This window comes from Hipposideros armiger, unplaced genomic scaffold, assembly GCF_001890085.2.
Source record: "Hipposideros armiger isolate ML-2016 unplaced genomic scaffold, ASM189008v1 scaffold_53, whole genome shotgun sequence".
In the NCBI taxonomy this organism is placed as follows: Eukaryota; Metazoa; Chordata; class Mammalia; order Chiroptera; family Hipposideridae; genus Hipposideros; species Hipposideros armiger.
In genome coordinates, this window is record NW_017731403.1 from 4,076,891 (window position 1) to 4,096,902 (window position 20,012).

A 20,012-nucleotide genomic window follows, 5' to 3' on the forward strand; every position below is an offset into this window, starting at 1 on the left:
TTTGTCAACATCTAATTAATCTATTTTACATATAAGAAATAAGCTCTGTAATCTTTTTTTTTTTTTTTTGGTCAGGTTCATAAATGGGGAGGTTTAAGGACAAAAAAAGTCATTTGCTGAGGCTTATGGGATATATTAGGGACTAAAGCCTAAAAAAACATTTTTTTTTAGTATGATATACTCTCATTTTTGCTTAAACGCTAATAAATATTTGTAATATACACACTAGTAGTTAACTCTTACATTTATTAACTGCTTCAATTGTAGCGGGACCCATCTGAGACAGTGTCTGTGAAAGATGTTTTGGCTCGTGCTGCGGCAAAGGGTCTACTGGATGGGATCGAGTTGGGTAAATCTTCAAAACAGGAGAAAAAGAAGAAAAAATCAAAAACATCATTGCCAAAAGCTTCCACTACTGATGGCAACAGCATCCAAATGAAAATTGCTGAGTTCCTGAATCGAGAAACTAATGCAAATACTAATTGGTCAGAAACATCAACAACAAAAACATCTCTTCCACAGAAAAATACAACTCAAGTGGGCCCTTCCTCACAGGTCAGGAAAACCAACAAGCCTGCCACAAACCCTTTAGTGCCTGCATTTATGAAGAACACAGCTCCCCCCAGACCATATGAACGTCCGACACACTTCGTAAGACATCGCCCAGAGGACAGAATGGTTGCATTGAAACCTGTGGAGATTGTTTTGCCTCCAGTAATGTTGCCATTTTCAAGTCCCCAAGGGATCAGACCTCAGATACCAGCTCAACATTTTTACTGTCATTGGGCTGGACCCAAGACTGTGATGCCCAGCTACCTTACCACACCATTGCTATCCAGAAAAGGGGACAAGCCTAAAGAAAACCTACCTTCCTTCCTACTCAGATGTCGCCGACCATGGCTTTGACTGTCGTTTTTTGTTTTTTGTTTTTTACAGTGCTCAAAAAGCAGTTGATTTTTTTTTCAAAGTCTGATATTTCTCTGAAGGTTAGACATTCCTACACAAGATACTCATCCTTTCAGTCACTTAGTTTCGTCTAAATGTGACAGTACCTTCAAGAGAATTAAGACAAGTGAGAAGCAATAATGGAGGTGGTTAAGCAAAGCAAAATGAAGATATTTCAACAGCTCAATGCTGATCTGTTCTAGAATGTCCACTTGTAGACTCAGTATCAGCTGTTGGAACTTGTCTCACTCTTGTTAACGTTCAGTGTGGACTTAGGACACCATTTTAAAAAAGAAAGCTGCAACAATTTTTCCTGAAGGGAAACACTGTTTGCCTTATTATGACAGGGTTTTTTTTCAAGCTTATTTGTGATGCAGTTTATGAAAAAGCAGATATGGAAAAGATGCCCCCTGCACTGACTTCAGATTGCTTTTCAGTGTCTAGTCAGTAGTAGTTTATCATCTTCAGTCATTATCGAGGTTCTCAAATATCAAGAGTCTTTAAGCAGGGGATGATATGAGTTTTGTAATGAGGATGAGTAGGAAGGATAAGAAGTTCCAAAGTTCCAGGTGAGGGTAGTTCAGATGTCCCACTTACAGAGTGAAAGCTGTTGAGAGCTTCCAGGACCCTGAGCAGATCGAACACAATCAGCTCTCCCTTCTATTTATGCCAAATACTGTTGTAAAAAAGTGACTGTAAGCAAATTTCCATCTAAATAGTAATAATTCTAAGGAAGAGGCAAACTATTGAATACAAGTGACACCTATTGTTGAAAAAACCCTTAAAAATTTCTGATTCTATTCAAAGATCAGGTTAAATACTAAAATCTACAAGTCATTTCAAATGGCAGAGTAATCAAATTTTAGTAAATCATTTCTGATGCACAATTAAAATATAGCACTATGTTAATTATATTAAGTCAATTCATCTTGAATGTATTATCAATTGCCTACTAAAAGTTGGTATGATTATAATTTCTGGGTCGATCTTTTTTCATCATGGCAAAAGAAACTGCTTGACATTAAAGTAAGTTACAACTATAAATCCTAGTGTTTAAAAAATGTACACATAGTTTGAATTGTTCTATTTTCAGAATCCCATTGTGTTGAATAGTGTTACATAAATTCCTAAATGTTCAATTCAGGTGGCATGTTTTTAGGAGAACGTTATCTTCTTCTAGATGAATGTTTAGGTCTATTTCAGCTCTTATAGTCTATCTTTATTTTCTCACTTGAAATGAGGATAATAAATGGTGAATATCATTTTAATAGTAATAAATTATTTTTATTTTAGCTGAAGATTTACATTTATCAGTAAAATTTGTCAGTGAAGAAACAAAACTTTTTATACTCGAACCAGGTTTATTGTATTTTAAATTCCGAAAGGATTCTCATATAACTCTTAAAATGTACAGAAGTATTTTGAATGCTCAGCTCATTTTACTAATTTCAGAAATCAAAAACTATGTATCGCTTTGCTCTAAAAATTAGTTTCCTTCTCTTCCTCTCACTCTCTGGCATACAGTAGTCCATACCTTTGGGAGGCCAGTGCAGTTGAACTGAACTTGTTTCGGTGAAGAGCTGCTATTTTATCCCAGGAATCTTTTATTCTTTTCGAACCCTCTTACTCCTGCCCCAGGCTGAAAAGTAAGTACTCCATTGTGCAAGAGTAGCAGGTTTGAGATTTTAATTTTTTGTGATGTTATAAAAAGAAAACTCATGAAATAGTTCGGGATATTTTTCTGATTTCTATAGTAGCACAATTCGTGTCATGTCACAACTTTAACCACTTATATTCAGTATCTCATAGCACGCACCTTGTCACTAAATTATTTTTCTCTTTAGAAGTATATGGAGACTCTGAATTAAACCACTCATTAATTAAACCTGCAGTTTTCTTCTTTGAGAATCTTCTAAGAATGACATATCAATTATTTAAAAAATTTAAATAGTAAAAAGTACTTGGGATAAAAACAGTATAAGAATTCTAGTGAAAGAGAATATCGGTAACAGACATTCTTCTTTCTTGAGCTTCTTAGAATCAAGTGTTGCAAAAATCTAAAATGGAGTTACTGTTATTTAGATACTCCAATAGCAAATTCAGATTTTTATCTGAAATTATTTATCACTATAATACCTGAAACCATGAAACTTTCTTCCTTGAGAGTAGCTGTCTTTGATCGAGAGAAACTATCAGGGGAAATGCAAGATGAGCCAAAAATGGGTACATACTTTAAATTCGATTCATCTTCTTCCACATATCTAACAGTTAAACTAAACCAGATTCAACTGATTTGTTTTTCTAGTTACCTTTGACTCGGGATTCAGTGCTTGTACAACTCTATTCTTCTTTATGTCAGGTTCTTAAAGGAAATCAAAGATAGACTCTCTTAGTACTAGAAAGACTGCTTACACAAGCCTCAAGTTTGGTGACTAAATAGGCTTGCGTGTCCAAAATGACAGCTGTTCTTCCAAATAAGAACAGTGTGATGAATTACTCAAAATTTACTTTCTAGCTCTTACCAGGTGGAAATAGGCAATAACTAATCACAGCAGAATCTTACATTACTAAAATGATTTTTAATTTGAGGTAAGAATAATTTTGAAAATGACTAGTGTGGAGACACTAAACTTATATTTCTATTCCTGGATATATATATGACTGAGATGGCAGATAAATGAGTCAAACACTTTATGCAGCTAAGTTTATTCTCACAACATATTACATTTAAATGTGTAAAAGTGGTCAACAGCAAAAGGGGCAGAAAGCAAAACCAAATGTTCTTTCAGGATCAACAAGCTGCTTTGAATGGCAGGGGGTGCTCTCATCAATCAAGTATGAACAGTATCTTTCCCCTGAAGTTGAAATAAATTAAACTTCATTTTACTGGCCGTATAACACATGTTAAGCTGTGTATCAGGTTAAGTAAGCCTGGCACACTAGAGAACGAATGGTTTTACTGGTTCAATTGTGCTAATATCAGAGCATTGTTTTTCATGAAATCTTGAATTTGTATTGCAATGCTTATGAAACGAGTGTGTCATACAAGAAAAGGAGGAAAGATTTAGGACTTCTAGTAAATTATCTTCTGTAGAATCGTCTTACCAATGCCATCATAAAATCATAACGTGGATTTTTTTAAAAAGCAGCAGTGCCTACAGTTTACACCAAGAACTTACTTTAATGGAAATGAGTCTAATGTGCCTTCATGCATCAGACAGACAAACAAAAACAATGGTCCTAATTAGCTACGGGTGGAAACTAAGGGCATGTGGACTTGTGTCTGTCTTTTAGATGAGATTACACTGTTGTGAAGGCTACAGAAACGAAGCACCAAGCAGTGCTTCAGTTTGCAAAGGAAAACTTTTTGCCACAGGCTTGTTGGCCATTCCCCTTGAGGCTGCCCAGGAGCACACGGATGAGGCTGCGGGTCTGGGACTGTCTAGCTGCTTTCAAAAATAAAAGGAACTTGAAGCATTCTGCCTTTTCTTCTACATACTCCCAATAAAATGTGACTACAAGTAATTACAAAACCACCTTTTAGGCAAATGTATATAGTTCACTGAGATTACGTAGACCTGGATACAGTGTGAGATAATATCCACGAAAGATAATACATTAACACAATAATGCAGTATATTTCCGTAAAAATAGAATAAATAAAATAAAAATATTTTAAGCTGTATTTAACAGGTTGATTAAAAAAATGATAAGACATACAAGGCATAGTGAACATGGCTGCCTGTTTACCGAGTCACAGATACAAAGAATGCATAGATAACTGAAGTGTCACTGCAATATCAGGTAAAACACTGGCATCCTTTCACAGAAAAATACACACATACTTTCATACATACTTTTTGGCCATGGCAGAAAGTGTCTGAACATACTATTTAACATAATTAATTCTACAAAATTAATTGCATTTAGTATGCAAAGCTATCTTCCAAACAAAGTATCTGCAGTAAAGTTTTCAATACATAAAGGCTATCATTCATCTTAATGTATCCTCTAGTTGCATATATAAATCAGTTTGCTACTTAAAGCTAGCTCAGTATTCTTGATCCTGAAAATAAACAAACAAAAATGAATAGGGGGTTCTGGTAGAGATTGCCAATATAAAAGTGGACTATTTGTTCAGAATTTTGAAGTTTATCACACTAAAACATTTCATTATGGAGATCAAGATGAAAGATCATGATTGAATTTTGAATAGCTTTCCAAGGGCACAGGAAGGATTTTCTTAATGCAGTAATTTCTTAAGATGGCATTGGTTACTGCAGGTAGAAGTATATAGGCTGGTGAGCAGAATTCATTTCTATAGTGGCATCTTTTTTGTCCTTACACTAAGGTCCTAGCAACAGTTCCAGAATTCTGAGCGATAGAGGCAGGAGGCCACCTCCTCATTCCATCATGTTCTCTGGTAGCCAGGTATCATGAATCAGAAACCTCTCTACCACATGTAACATTATCCCTGGAAAACTGGCCGTCTGAACAGGCGGTACTGCCTGTGGAATCCTGTCCTCTGTAACCTGTTCAAGGCACTGTAGGGAAACAGTCCTGCACAGAGAGAAGGCAAGGTTTATAATTCATACCACTATGTGAGTAATTTGAACACATTTCCCTCTTTATCCAGGGAACTCTAAGATTTCCTGACCATAACTGGATATGCCCAGAGTAATTTTGGAAAGACTTCCCAGCTGGTGTGGAAACAGCGTAACTGGGAGTTAGGAAGCATGGGTCCCGGTCCTGGTTTTCTCACTAACTTTTGTGAGATCGTAGGCTGGGTGATGGAGCCTCCTGGTACTTCCTGCTTTTCTCAGACCCGTTTAGTGCCTTCTCTACCTTATAAAGCTCAAATGGGACAAGAATGTGGAAACCATCTGACAAGTACATAGCAGTGAATAAAGCAGTTACTTTTATTACTGGGTGTTATAAAATGTTAATTTTGACATTAAAAAAACAACACTAATGTTTAGATAGATCTCCTTAGTAAATTCCTTTTAAAAGAATGTCAACAAGGGTCTAAACATGTGAATCTTTACAGCTAAATTTTATATCTATATAGAGAGAAGCTGGAAAGTGCTATTTTGGGGAAAGTTGTTAAATAGTCCATTGTTCTTATGCATATTTTGCTCTGATAGGAAATTTTTAAATCTTGAAAATAAAATGGAAAACAATATAAATTTAAAAATATATCTAGTAAAGTCCAACAAATTCTAATATTAAATATATAAATTCAAGAAAGGTTGTAATTTGTTGCCATGGACAATACATGATGGACAGACAGCTTTCTGGGCAAAAAGCATTAGGGTAAGATTGAGCTAGATGCAGAATGCTAGCACGTTTACTTCGGAGGTGGACTTGGACTAACAAAATAACATGGTGGTGAAGATCTGAAATATAAATGACATTTCCTCAACTCCAAATTGCATATTTGCTAATTAGCAAACCAAGGATGAAAGGCTTACAAGGAATATTCCATTTTAATGTTTATGTAGAGACTGGCCATAGTGAACTATAATTCTCTAGCTGCATTGTACAATATAAGGCAGAAGTATGAGTATGTCCCACCCAAATGCATTATGATTTTGTTAATCTCTTTCTCTTAATAATCAGTTTGAAAGCCATCTGAAAAAAAAGGCTATTGTTTTCTATTTTAATTTCTGAAATTTGGTTTTTCAATTTTGAAGTTTCACTTTTTCCCCCCAACATCCCACAAACAGCTGTAGACATGAAATGGTGTCCATGTGTCAAAGGGTTCATCAAGGAAAGCTGCCAGTTGGTTTCTATACTGATGCCAATAGCCAATTTTGTCAACCAAAAGGTTCAATTTTGTGAATAACTAAAACAAAAACTCATCATCCTATTGTTACAGCATTTCAATGGTATCTGGCATACAGTGTCTACTCCAAGGTTGAAAACAGGGCCAAGTGCTGTTGGACTTAAAAGTTGCTTGTGACAGATCCTGTCAAGAAGATGGTGAAACCACTTCAGGCGTCATTCACTCCAAGGACTCAGCGTTCGTTCACTAGGAGGGGTGTGGCCACATTCTTCTCTGTGTGTGAAGTTAAGTAATGTTCACCCTATTTACAATAAGAAAAAGACCTTCCACTGCTCATGATGTAACTTACTGACAGCAAAAAAATTAGTCATGCTTCTTTTCATATCACATGATGGTGGCAAGACGTGAGAACATGCTTGTCTAACACTGTGTGGTTAAGGATAAATTCTCTGAAGACAAAGCATCAGCAACTGAATGGAAGGTCGGATATCAGTTCATCTTTAGTGTAGCTATTCAATCTTCAGGTACGTATTACAGAGTCCTGCAACATCTGTAGCTATGGCGTTTCTGTGACAGGGCGTTTCTGTTTCAAAGTGTCAATGAGGGACAAAACCCCTCGTTTTACATTGGTTGTGACTCTTCTGGTCACTGAGTCTGCTGGCGGAGGAGGTGGTCGAAGTTTTTGAGAAGGTGGCCTCGCTACCAAGCACTTCTGGTATCGTAACTGAAATAGAACAAAGTATATTTCATGGTCGTTAATAATGTATCCTCCCTTCTTGTTTAATGTGATTTTCATTCATCACTAGTACATTTACTACCAAAAGTTAACAACCTAGCTCCTAAACATGAATCCAAGAGTTTATTATCTTTTTCTTCAAGTGGAGCATTCTAAATTCTCTTAAAAGATCATTAGGCTCCTCAAAGATGTTTTGGCTTTTGCAACCTTTTTCTTCTATCCATCTCCACCCTCTATATTCACAGGCTGCAATTTACATACCTCATAGTCAAAGAGCTAATGAAAAAGGATTGGGAGACATATTATTAATTAAAATTTCCCTCAGAGAAACATCCAATGGCTAATTGAGACAGCACGGTAGAAAGGGCACAGTTCCAGTCTAGGCTCTTCTGCTTCTGAACCATATAACTCCAAGTTATTAAATCTCTGAGTCTCAGATTCTTCAGTTGTAAAATGGTTGAAGAATGGGAACCTTTACGGAGAATGTTATGATTACGGAGTACTTGTAGAATGCCTAAAATAGGCCTAGCAACGCAGAAGGCAATCATAAATATTTGTTCCCTTCCCTATTTTCTGCTTTAATAAGTAAGATTGACATCTTCACAGATTTTAGGACACATTTTATAAACAAGTCTAAATCTTAACAGAGTAATTGAAAAAACCATTAGCACTGGCACCACGGACAGTTTCTATCCTTTAAAAATATAACAACACAATCTACCTGCCTTTGTATTAATGCAAAAATAAATCATTCTTCAAAATTAGATAAAAAGGTTAAAATTTATCAAATGGTTTTTTCTAATTCAGGCACTTCAAAATAATTCCATGGCTGATTTTTAAAAATCTACTTAAATATTAATAGGTTCCTTAGGACACTTGTGAATTAGGCCGATACTTCCTCCAAGAAGCATAAACCATTTATAGCAAGACGCTGGGTCACAACCCCGTCAGAGCCCATAGGCCACCAAACTAGCCCCTCGCAACCCAAGCATACCAAAAATGATTCATCACGTGTCTCCTCCGGATAAGTGATCTTGCTAGGTCTGCAGCACAGCCCAGACCACATACTTCTAAGGCAATGGGCAGTTGTGTTCACTGGACTGGGCGTTCCCGATGCTGGTTATATGCTGGATGTGTGCATCCAGCCCGAGTCAAAACTGCACCTCATGAATTCATTAAAGATCCCCTTATTTTATTCTAAATTTCACCAAAGTATCTTCAGCTGGGCCTCTACCACACAGCTGCAAAATATGCCTAAAAATTAAGTAGATTCTAAAGAACGTGTTTTCGCTATAGATATTTCAGATGGTATAAATTCATGCATAGATATTTCAGATGGAGAATCGTACAGTGTGAATCAAGAGGAAAGACTGAGTTATAAACACTGAAAAGAAAGGTTTGATTTTTTTTAGTATGCCTTATATAGGTCTGGCTGAGCCACTTTAGCTGATGGCCCTAATACAATTAAAACAGTAAGCAAATGAGTAAAAATTGCTTCTTAGAGAGAAAATGGGTCTGGGAATCAGAAGACTAACTTAACCAGTGATAAGGCTAATTATTTAATTGTCGTCAGCATTTGAAATGTATAATTAAGGCTGAAAGCCATTCATTTTATAACTAAAACCATCTGTTATGATCCTTTTCAGTTTCATGAAATATCTACACAGTCATCCTCCATTTTTGGTTGACTGAACTCTCGCATTCTCTGTTTTCTCACACAGCCCCTTCATTCCATCTCTGTCTCCCTGATCAGGGGGTTCATGCTGACCCCTCTGCCACCCTTGCTCCCCTCCACCTGGCCCTGCTCCCTTACATGCAGGCATATCTGGGTTAGAACGAGGGGAAGTGTACATCTAACCAAGAACTGTGGTAAGAATAATGCCAGGTAATGAGTACACACACCAGGTTCTCCCTTCCCTTCTCCATCCTTCCCTCTCCATTTCAAAGGCGTTTTTGATGATAAAAGTCAATCGGCTCTATTTTCTAATTCCCCACCTTTGCCATCTGCCATCCACCTCATCCTTTCCCCTCATTCTTAACCCAGCTCTGTACTGTATGTAAAACCACAGAACTCCCTCAATTTCTTTAAACTCCACCTTGGCATCTTCTGGCCAGCATCAAAGTCACTCTAACCCACTCCGCAGGCTGAGCCCCTCCCCCAGCCTCTTACCCTGCCACTGCAACCTTGCCCCAGCCATATGATCCCACTTCAATTCAGTTTTACTGGTTCATTCCCGCAGCCTAAAAATCTCCCCAATCCTACAAGTGAGCACCCCTCGATGCTGTGCTTCGAGCTACCCTTTGCTGTCAGACTTGTGAGCAATCCACTTCCAGGGCTTCCACTTCGTTTTCGTCCCAGTCACTTCTCAATCCAGTGCAGTCTTCCACTTTTAGTTAGAACACTTTCTACATCGACAGAATTTGAGTTTATGTGTCTCCTCCATATACATGAACTCCATAATGCAAGAATCATGTTTTAGTCTTACTTAAATATCCAAGCATGCAGCACATAAATGGTGGATTGAATTAAATGAAAACACAGGGGCTTCAAAACCCAGCATTCCTCATTCCCCAGCCAGGTGATGCTCTACAATGTCTTTCAAACCACCTGCTCCTGCTCTCCTGGTTTAGATGCTCCGCAACTCTCATCTGGGCCGTTACCTGGGCTCCAGGCTGACCTCCCCACGTCAGCCTCATCTTTTCAACCAATCCTCCACCACTTTGTTTCCTTTCCTTTTGTTTTAGAGTACACTTTTAAAATCTTATAGGATTAGTTCACTCTCCTGCTTAACAATCTTTGCTGAAGATGAACACCGTGGCATGACACGCCCTTCATGATAGGGACCGCCCCTCCTTACATCTAAGTTCCACCACCCAACCGGCTACTGCTGGAACATACCATGTATCTGGTTTTGATGCCTACATTCATACAGTTCCCTCATTTTCCCCAGAACTTGTTCAGTGCCTGGCATCATAGGTGCTTAAAGGATATTTGCAGAATGAATGAGAGAGTATTTTCATTTGTTTGAAATCACATATGTGACGCAAAGAGCAGTGGCTTTGTTACCCCAAAAATGTGGGGCTGAATGCAGACTCTGTCACTTACCAACTCTGTGCCCTGGGGCCCGTGCTTTTCTCTGAGAATCTGTTTTCTCATAAATAAAACAGAACTAATAATTACCTAATGGGGTTGTTGGAAAGATCATTGAGTCCACAGATACAAAGTAAATAAAATCTGTAAGAACAATGCACATAAACTATCTGAAATAAAAATCGTTCAATGCATTTTAAAAAAAGTACTTAGTTGGTTCCAAACAGCGCCAGCTCATGCATGACCAACATTTCCTGATCACAACCGGAATTAGGGATGAAGAATTGAGATGCCTGAGATCTGTGGTTTGGAAGCTCATCCTTTCCAATGTTACTGCAGTCCTGACACAACATGGCTCCATCCGGCCCTGCGTCTTGGAGATGTCCCCACCTCTAGAGACGGCAAACTGCTTATCATATTGATTCTGTCCACAGGACTGGGGGCGTTACACAGTAAGCATGTCTTTCGAGATCAGGCTTTTCTTCTTGTCAATTAGCAAGTCTGCTCTAATTTATGGCACAACAAACACAAGCAGGGGCGTGAGGGGGGGAAAGCTGTGCAGCAGACGAGACTCACCATGCAGGCGGCCTGCACCGCCTCGGACACGTTCCCAGCATTCGGCTCGCACCAGAAAACGTGGCACTCAAAGCGTTGGCTCCCAGTGTCCATGATGAAGGCAAAGGTATGGATGTCCTTCCCAACGCCCATGAAGGACAGAAACCGCACACGACACTCCACTAAGATTTCCTCTTCATTCTGCAAGAGACATTGGTCAGTAGCTCGCTCGCTCTGGGGAGCCGGGCAACAGGCACAAACGCCTTACAGGCCCGGACCTTACATCACAGAATCCAGCTTAGACAGGCCGCCTCTAGGGACTGGTGTTAATTTAGAAATGACTTGTGTTATTCTAGAAAGACAAGTTTCTACACGTGGCTGGGAAGTCCGCCACTGCTGTGGGGGTCTCGTTCTAGCACTTAATCTTGCTCAGAAATGCACTGCAGCCGTGGCCGATGTTTGTTCCCTTCTCTGTCCACTAGGCTCCAAGCCTGTGCGTTCACTGCGGCCGGACGATGTCATGTAAGCTCCTTCCGTCTTGTCCGTACGCTCAGTGCCCAGGTGAACCCACTGGAAACCCCAGAGCGCTCAGAGAAAAGAAAAGGCGCCACGGAGCTCTTCCATCTAGTTTGTCTTCCCAAGCTAAACAGCACATTGCATCGTATTTCTATCTAAAACCATGTACAACAAAAAGCTGCGACGTCATTTGTTTTCTTCTTCACAAATCTGTATCCATATGGTAGCCATATGACACAGTGTAAAGAACTATTCAGAATTCATTCGTATGAACACCATGTCCTTTGCAGCAACCATAAGCAATTTTTATTTTATTTATCTTATTTTTTTTAAGCTGAGCCATCCTGCCACCTGTTGGCAGCTCAACTTGAGGGCATCGAACCCATAAGTAATTTTTAAATTAGTAAACCCATCTAGCATGTTGACTTCTGCACCATGAACATCTTGCCTTATTAAATACTCACTCAGGTGCTATGGGATGGTTTAACAAGTAAACTAAGCTGGTCTGAGAGGCCAGGAAGTTTTCTTGGGAGAAATGATGTTTAGGTTGAAGTCTGGGTAAGACAGAGGGGTGGAGCACAGAAGGATGAGAACTTGCAAAGAAGCTGAGGTAGGAAAGGGCGTGACATATTTGAAGATGTGAAGAAAACCCAGCACAGCAGGCTGGAGAGGCAGGCAGGGTCAGTAAGCATCTTACTCTTCTTTAGAAGGTGAACTGGGCGTGAAGGTGACCTGCTAGTGGACAGTAGAGCAGCCAAGGACTTGTGGTCTTTCCATGGCAGGTCCTTCACAAAGGCAGAAGGTGGCAGAGTCTAGGGCCAAATGGCCTGCATTCAAATCCTGACCCTGCTACTTCTAGCTCTATGACCTTGGGTAGTTACTTAACCTCTTGGTGCCTCAGTTTCCTCAACTACAAAACTGGGATAACGTGAACTGAGGCTAATGCTGGCCTCTCTCAAGATGACTGAAAGCCCCTGCTACTATCAAACCACAGGACTTTCCATAATAGATGCACCTCCTGCGCCCCAACCCCCGACTACACAGCCCAGGCAATACTGGAGCTCAGAGAGTATTGAGTTACTGCTCGTGTCATACAGTCACCTCCAGCAGATGACTTGAATATTTAGGGAATACAAGGAACGAATCAGGAGCCCCAGAATAGAAGCTTCTGGGTCCAGAGGAAAGAAAGGGTGTGTAGAGATTCAGACACAATGGGCACATTTTTTTTTGGAATGTAGGCTATTTTAATCATAAGCAAGCACAACTCCCCAGAGGTTAAGCCTTGGCTCTGCGTCTAACTTTCATGGAAGGCTATTGTATCCAAAACCTCACCGTAACCCAGATGGGCCAAACTGCGCCTCCAATCCTTCTTACCTTGTCACTGATGACAGTCACAGTAGCATCAGCCACATTCATGTTCACCGACGGCCAATCCTCCTTGCTGGATGCAGTCATGAGGCTTTCTATGGCGTTGTTTAGGGTATCCATTCCTATGGATGGAAGGGATCGCTGTGAAAGGTCCGAAAGCTATTTACCACTCTTAACCCGATCTTTTCTTTAATGGCCCCAGAAGACGTTTTCATTTCTATGTTCGCTTAAAATAGAAAAGCCAGCCTTTTTAGAAAGAAGGGCAATGAGAACTTGCAGAGACGTGGCATGAATGTCCTATCTCATCAGACCATGGTACGCCTTTCTCTTTCTCTCTCCAGACACCCCAGGCCTGATTGGATAAATAGTCCTCAGGCAAATGCGACCTTTTTTCTAAGCACAGAGCCTTGGAAAAGGGGACCCAACGGAAGGCAGAATACCCCATCTTTCTTATCTTACTTTGTTATTTAAATAAGGCCAAGTGTGGTGGCACCTTTACAAGGGTTGTGTGTGCTAGTCAATGGGGCACTTTTGCTGGGTGTTCCCACAGCTGGTTTTTTTGCAGGGGTGGGGATGGAAATAACAACTTTGAGATATAATTCACAAAACATACAAGTCACTCATTTAAAGTATATAATTCAACGGTTTTTAGTATATTCATAGAGTTGTGCAACCTTTACCACAATCAAGTTTAGAAAATTTTCATTGTCCCAAAAAGAAACCCTGTACCTTTTAGGAGTCATCCATTTCCTCCTTATTTACTTTATATCTCTAGAGATCTGGCTATTTGGGACATTTCATACAAATGGAATCATACGGTATGTGGTTCTCTGTGATTGGCTTCTTGCATTTAACCTAATATTGTCAAGGTTCTTCCATGTTGTAGCATGTTTCAGTACTTTATTCCTTTTCATTGCCGAATAAAATTCTATTGTATGGCAGTATCACATTTTATTCATCAGTTGATGGACATTTGAGTTGTTTCCATTTTTTGACTATTACAAATGATGCTGCTATGAACACTCACGTACAAATTTCTGTGTGAAGAGATGTCTTCATTTCACCTGGGTACCTGCCTAGGAGCAGAATTGCTGGGTCAAATGGTAACTTTATGTTTAACCTTTCAAGGAACTGCCAGACTGTTTTTTGGGTCACGCCTTGAAAGGAAAGCATGAGGGCCCCCTCAGCCCTTCCTACCTGCCCACCAGTTGACAAGGACTAAAGCAGGCATGCTGGCCCCAGAGACGGAAGCCCCACTTGAGAACGGCGGAGCCCTTCTATAGTCCTGGGTCATGCATTTCTGGAATGCTGGGTAAATGAGAACTATGTGCCCGCTTTGTCAAAGTCCCTACATTCTGGGGATCCCCTGCCAGTGCAGTGGCCTGATTCAAGACAAGGAAAGGGAGTGAAACAGCAGACCCACCCTTTTGGGATGGTGAATACCTCCCATGAGCTCCCAAACACTTGCAAATGGAAAGACTAAATGTTTCACATACCGACTGGTTTGTCTACAGGCAACATGCCCAAGTACTGCACGTGGAACTTCTGCACCAGCTCAGTCTTTGGCGTTGGGAAATCTACTGCAGGGAACAGAAGCAACACATCTTTCTCAGTAGTTTCAACATACACATAAAACAGCCAACCTGCGTCATCTGGAACACATTGCACCCCCTGTGCCATAATGTCCTATGTTTCCTGAGGTAAACGAGGTCATTATTCTATAAGAACACAGACTCTGGGGCTCTATCAATCGAAGTCCCATTCGACATCGGAAAGCAGAAACTGGAATGTGTGTGTTAAAGCTCTCATCGTCTCTTTGATGTACGCTACGTGACAGCTTTTGATACCCTATTTGTTAGGTGTGGCTTATGCCCACAGAAAACTTAACCACAAAAGGTGCAATCACAGAAAATAAACAGAGCCCACCCCCCTGGCCCCAATATCAACCCACATATTTTTTAACTAGCTGGTCCTCACCCCTGGCTCTAAATGCACTATAAAACAACTAGATAATATTCTTTAATCTTGTCCAACAGCAACAAAACTCATCATCTTGGTCCTTCATGCCTAATCCTACTGACACAAAATTAACTTTATGCCAGGCTAGGGCACTGAGTGCACGGCTCAGCACGTTTGTTGAGCTGAGCATGGTTTTTAAGGCGATTAGAAGCACCAGGGCTCCTGGCTAGGATGGAGAGTAACACCGTGAAGGGGGAAGACTGCCGACCTACCCTGCAAGGGAACGTCGAGATTCACATTGGTTCTTTCCTGTAAAGATCTGCAGGCCAGGGCTTTGGCATTCTTCCTTTCAGCCATAATCTGAAGAGAAAACACAGCTTTGGTTTGTGGTGACAGACCACATGTCTTCAGCTATTCCAGCCAGTAAAGTGCCTGAGCTGATTTTACTTCCAAGTTAATTAAACCAGCTTTAGTCTACTGCCTGACCTCCCGCCCCTGAATCACTGAGCTGCATATTTGGAGAACTGTGCTCATTTTCTCTAGGAATAAGAGGTGAATGACTATCCCTCATAGTAACAGTCTCCTAATTGGTTGAAATTTATTCTTCCATTCACCAGACTCCCATTTCTACTAAAACAACCCAAACAAATATCTCTGGTCACGTGGGACCTGCTGGTCCACTATGGTCAGTGGAACGCGGAGCAATGGACTTCCCCCACTGCTTCTGGATGACGCCCTTTAGGTACTCTTTTCAGGGCTCTGGGGACAGATTACAGTAGTCTCCCCTTATCCACGGGGGATACGTTTCAAGACCCCCAGTGGATGTCTGAAACCTCGGATAGAAGCGAATCCTATATATTGGGGGGTGCTAAACACATGTATACAAGTGGACACTTTGGTCAACGTTGCTCAAGCAATACTTCGCCGTAATCAGAAGTGTCTCGATACTGATGGTAACCACTCTGAGCACCTCTTGTAATTGCAGAAGTCAAATGTGACTTGTATTCATCTTTTGTTATTGGTATATATTATTACAATTTTAAAAGTTTTTTTCCTTTCTTAAAATGTGTATTCATTTTTTCAGCACCCTATGGCACCCTCTGTATACTATGTTTTTTCCTGTACGTACATACCTATGATAAAGTTGAATTTATAAATTAGGCATAGTAAGAGATTAACAATAGCTAATAATAAAATGGAACAATTATAACAATATGCTGTAATAAAAGTCTGTGAATGGCTTTGGGGCCATTAAGTAAAACAAGTGTTCTCTGACCACAAGCACTGTGACAGCATGACAGTGGATCTGATAACCAAGATGGCTACTGAGTGACTAATGGGTGGGCAGCAAATACAGCGTGGACACACTGGACAAAGAAACAATTCAGGTCTCAGGTGGAACACAGTGGGGTTGTGTGAGATTTCATTATGCTGCTCAGAATGACACACAATTTACAACATGAATTCTTTATTTCTGGAATTTTCCATTTAATGTTTTCGAACTGAGGTTGACCATGGCTAACTGAGACCGCAGAAAGTGAAACTGCAGGTAAGGGAGGACTGCTGCACACGTTTAAATCCCATCTCTGGCACTTGCTAGCTGTGTGACCTTAAGCACGTCACCTGATCTCTTGTGTCTCATTTCCTCCACTGTACATGGGGTGATAATAATATTTCTGTTCCTAATAATAATGTTATGTCAGTTCTGAGGATTAAGTGTAAGCACTCAGAAGTATGAGCTGCTATCGCCGTCATTTTTTTCTGTTTAAATCTGTCAGCTGTCTTCCAAATTGTCTCTCTTCTGTTAGGGACAATAATGTCTCCTTTACTTAACTTTAGGGACTGAAAGAAGCTCATCCTTCAGTGACCCCAAAAGCAATTCACATCTTCATTCCCAACCCATGCTTTCCTCCTCCCCAGAGCTCTACTCAGCCCATCTCCAGATGTGGCCAGAACAGTGGACAACAGGCTGCTGACAATAATATAGAATATTTATTGGGCATTTACTCTGTGTTTCTGAGGGCTTTACACCAGAATACAAACTCCAAGAGGGCAAGGTTTTTTTTTTTTTGTTTTGTTTTGGTCTCTGCTGTCTCCTCAAACAGTGCCTGGCACATAAATAATGCTGTTATATTTGTTACGTGAATGAATGAAGAAAATGAAAACTGCAAAAGGTACAGCCATACTCCAGTCCTGTGAAAGTAAGTACGTGAAGATGGGCACCTACCCTGCATGTCCCTGTCACGTAGGTCAGAGCAGCAGACTGGTGGGCTATTTCTTTTGAGGCTGGGGACAGCTCCCTGCCCCAACCCTCCTGCAAGAACTGTGGCTTGCACCTGTTTTGCTCCTGGTGCTCAGATACCAGCCTGGGCCATGGCAGTGGCTGTGGCCATGGCCTGGGATTTGCCAGCTCAGGAGGAATTGTGAGGCTGGGTCATGATGCCAGCACAAAATCAGAAAGGCGATGTTTAACAGAGGTGACTGAAAAGTCCTGTTTTTAAAAGATTTGATACATAAGTTTGGGGAATGGAAAGGCCTGGCTGAAGGAAGTTGGTGACAGTGGCCTGGGGGTCTGGCCACCCACTATTTGAATACAAGCCAATGGGTGAAGTGGTTGTTAAGAACATTAATCACCCCAGTATTGTATCCTTGGAGGTCACAGGACGGGGTGGCCCACAGTCTGTTCTCCACCCGTGCACTTTGGGAACAGTGTTCACTCAGGGGAACCAACCAGGTTATGCCCAGAAGAGGTTGGGTCAGAGCCTGGTAACCGCGTGACCTGCAAGTGGCTAACGAGGCAGCGTGGGGATTCTAGAGGAGGGGGGAGCCAGGAGCAGAAAGACTCGAGATACTTGTCCAGCACCTCTACGTGTGCCAGGCACAGGGCACAACTTCAAATGTCTTCAAACAACAAAGAGACAAACTGGAGAAATCTGTCTCTGTTGCTACAGACCACAGATCTCAAGTAAATACATAGAGGTTCTAGAAAGGAAGGTTTTAGGTCAACACAAGAAAGAACTCTATAATAGCCAGAGACACTCAATAATAGAACAGTCTCCTGAAAAGTACAAGACCCTGTCAATGGAAGTCAAGTCAATGGAGGTCAGTGGAAGTGCTGGGAGAGCAGAAATGCTGGCATTAGGGTGCTGTGCTGGAGGGAGCGAGGGAATGAGGTTGGACTGGTGCTGTCCAACTGTCTGTTCTTATTGTGAAACTCTGTGACTCAGCTTAAGGAAACGGGACACTCACCACTGCGAGACAGTGATCATAACTCTGCCTCACAGCTGGTCAGTGTCCATGAGCTGCTGTGTATCCTCATGAAGTCAGTGTGTGTTCATCGGAACCCTCAGCTACTTGTGTTTCCACCACAGGCACCCAAGTGGTTTCTCACCACCCTCCCTTCTGTGTTTACTCTTGGATTAGGTAGCCCTGTTCCAGGAAATATGACCTGACTCCTTGGCCCTGTTTTCCAGCTGGGATTACTCTATGTATCTCTGAGGCCACTGTCCCTGCCACTGTTCTGTCCACCTATTAGACCCCCAGACTGTGGGCAGGACTAGGGCTCTACTTATTGTGTAGATGGAGTGCCAGTTAGAACAATGCCTGACACACAGCGAGAGCACATCCATGAGGCTGGCTGAACACATGGTCTGCCTGCCTCTCTGGGGCTCAGTGTGTAGGCTCATGTGCCCACTTTCCTGCCCTTTCACACCCCTTTCCCTGCTTGAGCAGTGAGAAAAAAGAGAGGGATGAACCACTGCGCCCTAACCCACCTTACCTTGGAACAGATTTCGTGGAGGCTCGTGGCGATGGCTTTTGCTGGTGTGTCACATCGAAATACATGACATTTCAAAATTCTTGTATCTTTGTCTCTTGCTACATAAGCAAAATCTCTGTGCAAACAAAATTTATTAGTTCATTAGAAAAAGGAACCTTTACCAACACACATCCTGGCGATGAAGTAACTGAGCTAGTAGCCAGCATGTCAGCGGTAAACAGGTATGCAATGGTTAAAAAAAAAGTCAATGGCTATGTAAAAGAGGAACAGTTTTATGGATATCAGGAATTCATTTCTGAGTAAAATAACTATAGGCATGTGTGGGCTACATGCCACTGAGTCAGCTCCAACTCCTGGCGACCCATGAAGGAGTGATGTCCACACTGTTCTGACTTCACAGCCCTGCTCAGCTCCTGGAGACTCAAGCCTATGGCTTCTTTCATGGAGTTCATCCATCTCCTATTTGGTATTCCTCTTTTTCTGCTGCCTTCCATTTTTCCTTAGCATTATTTCTTTTCTAAAGAACCCTGCCTTCTCATGATGTGCCCAAAGTAGGACAGCTTTAGTTTTGTCACTTTTTACTTCCACTGATGTTTCAGGCATACCTCTAAGATACTGCCAGTTCAGTTGCAGACCACTGCAATAAAGCGAGTCACATGAATTTCTTGGTTTCCCAGTGCATATAAAAATGTTTACACTATACTGTAGTGTATTAAGTGAGCAATAGTGTTATGTCTAAAAAAAACAACAATGTACATATCCTAATTAAAAATACTTTATGCTAGAAAATGCTAACCATTATCTAAGCCTGTTGGAAAAACAGTGCTCACCGACTGGCTTGACAATTTGTAAAGAATGTAGTATCTGTGAGACGCAATAAAGTGAAGTGCAAAAAAAAATAAGGTACACCTGTACAACGTTCCCCAAACGTGGTCTGTTATACTCCTGGAATTTCTAACAACTCTTAATGAAAACTGAATTTTAAAGAAACCTTCTACCTAGAGAAACAGCAAATATTATGATTATAAATATGATGATTATAAAACAGAAAACAGGTTTGAGAAGAACATGAATTTGTATGAGTGATACTGCGACAAACATGGTGGTATAGCAGAAGCAAAACAACAGGCTCTGATGTGTCAACAGAGAAGGGATCAGACCCACAGCTGCTGGACGAAGTTGACAGGTAATCACAGAATGGGCTGGAACACACAGAGACGCCACAGACTGAAATCCTGCCACAGGCACTTGGGCACTTCTCATACCCCAGAGCTCAGGG

At 41.0% G+C, this 20,012-nt stretch overlaps 2 protein-coding genes across 25 annotated transcripts in view; one reads left to right on the forward strand and one right to left on the reverse strand.

Moving 5' to 3' along the window:
- Nucleotides 1–6,389, forward strand: part of NSUN7 (NOP2/Sun RNA methyltransferase family member 7) — a 45,209-nt gene extending 38,820 nt beyond the window's left edge. For all 3 annotated transcript variants that reach the window (XM_019640775.1, XM_019640777.1, XM_019640776.1), the window contains exon 12: nt 268–6,389. In XM_019640775.1, coding sequence (XP_019496320.1) covers nt 268–906 — 639 coding nt within the window. In that variant the 3' untranslated portion in view covers nt 907–6,389. The remainder of the gene's footprint in view (nt 1–267) is intronic.
- Nucleotides 4,611–20,012, reverse strand: part of APBB2 (amyloid beta precursor protein binding family B member 2) — a 360,720-nt gene continuing 345,318 nt past the window's right edge. For all 22 annotated transcript variants that reach the window (XM_019640761.1, XM_019640770.1, XM_019640765.1 and 19 more), the window contains 6 exons: nt 18,734–18,848; nt 15,228–15,315; nt 14,493–14,576; nt 13,003–13,118; nt 11,134–11,313; nt 4,611–7,454 (listed from right to left, as the gene is read on the reverse strand). In XM_019640761.1, coding sequence (XP_019496306.1) covers nt 7,287–7,454; nt 11,134–11,313; nt 13,003–13,118; nt 14,493–14,576; nt 15,228–15,315; nt 18,734–18,848 — 751 coding nt within the window. In that variant the 3' untranslated portion in view covers nt 4,611–7,286. The remainder of the gene's footprint in view (nt 7,455–11,133; nt 11,314–13,002; nt 13,119–14,492; nt 14,577–15,227; nt 15,316–18,733; nt 18,849–20,012) is intronic.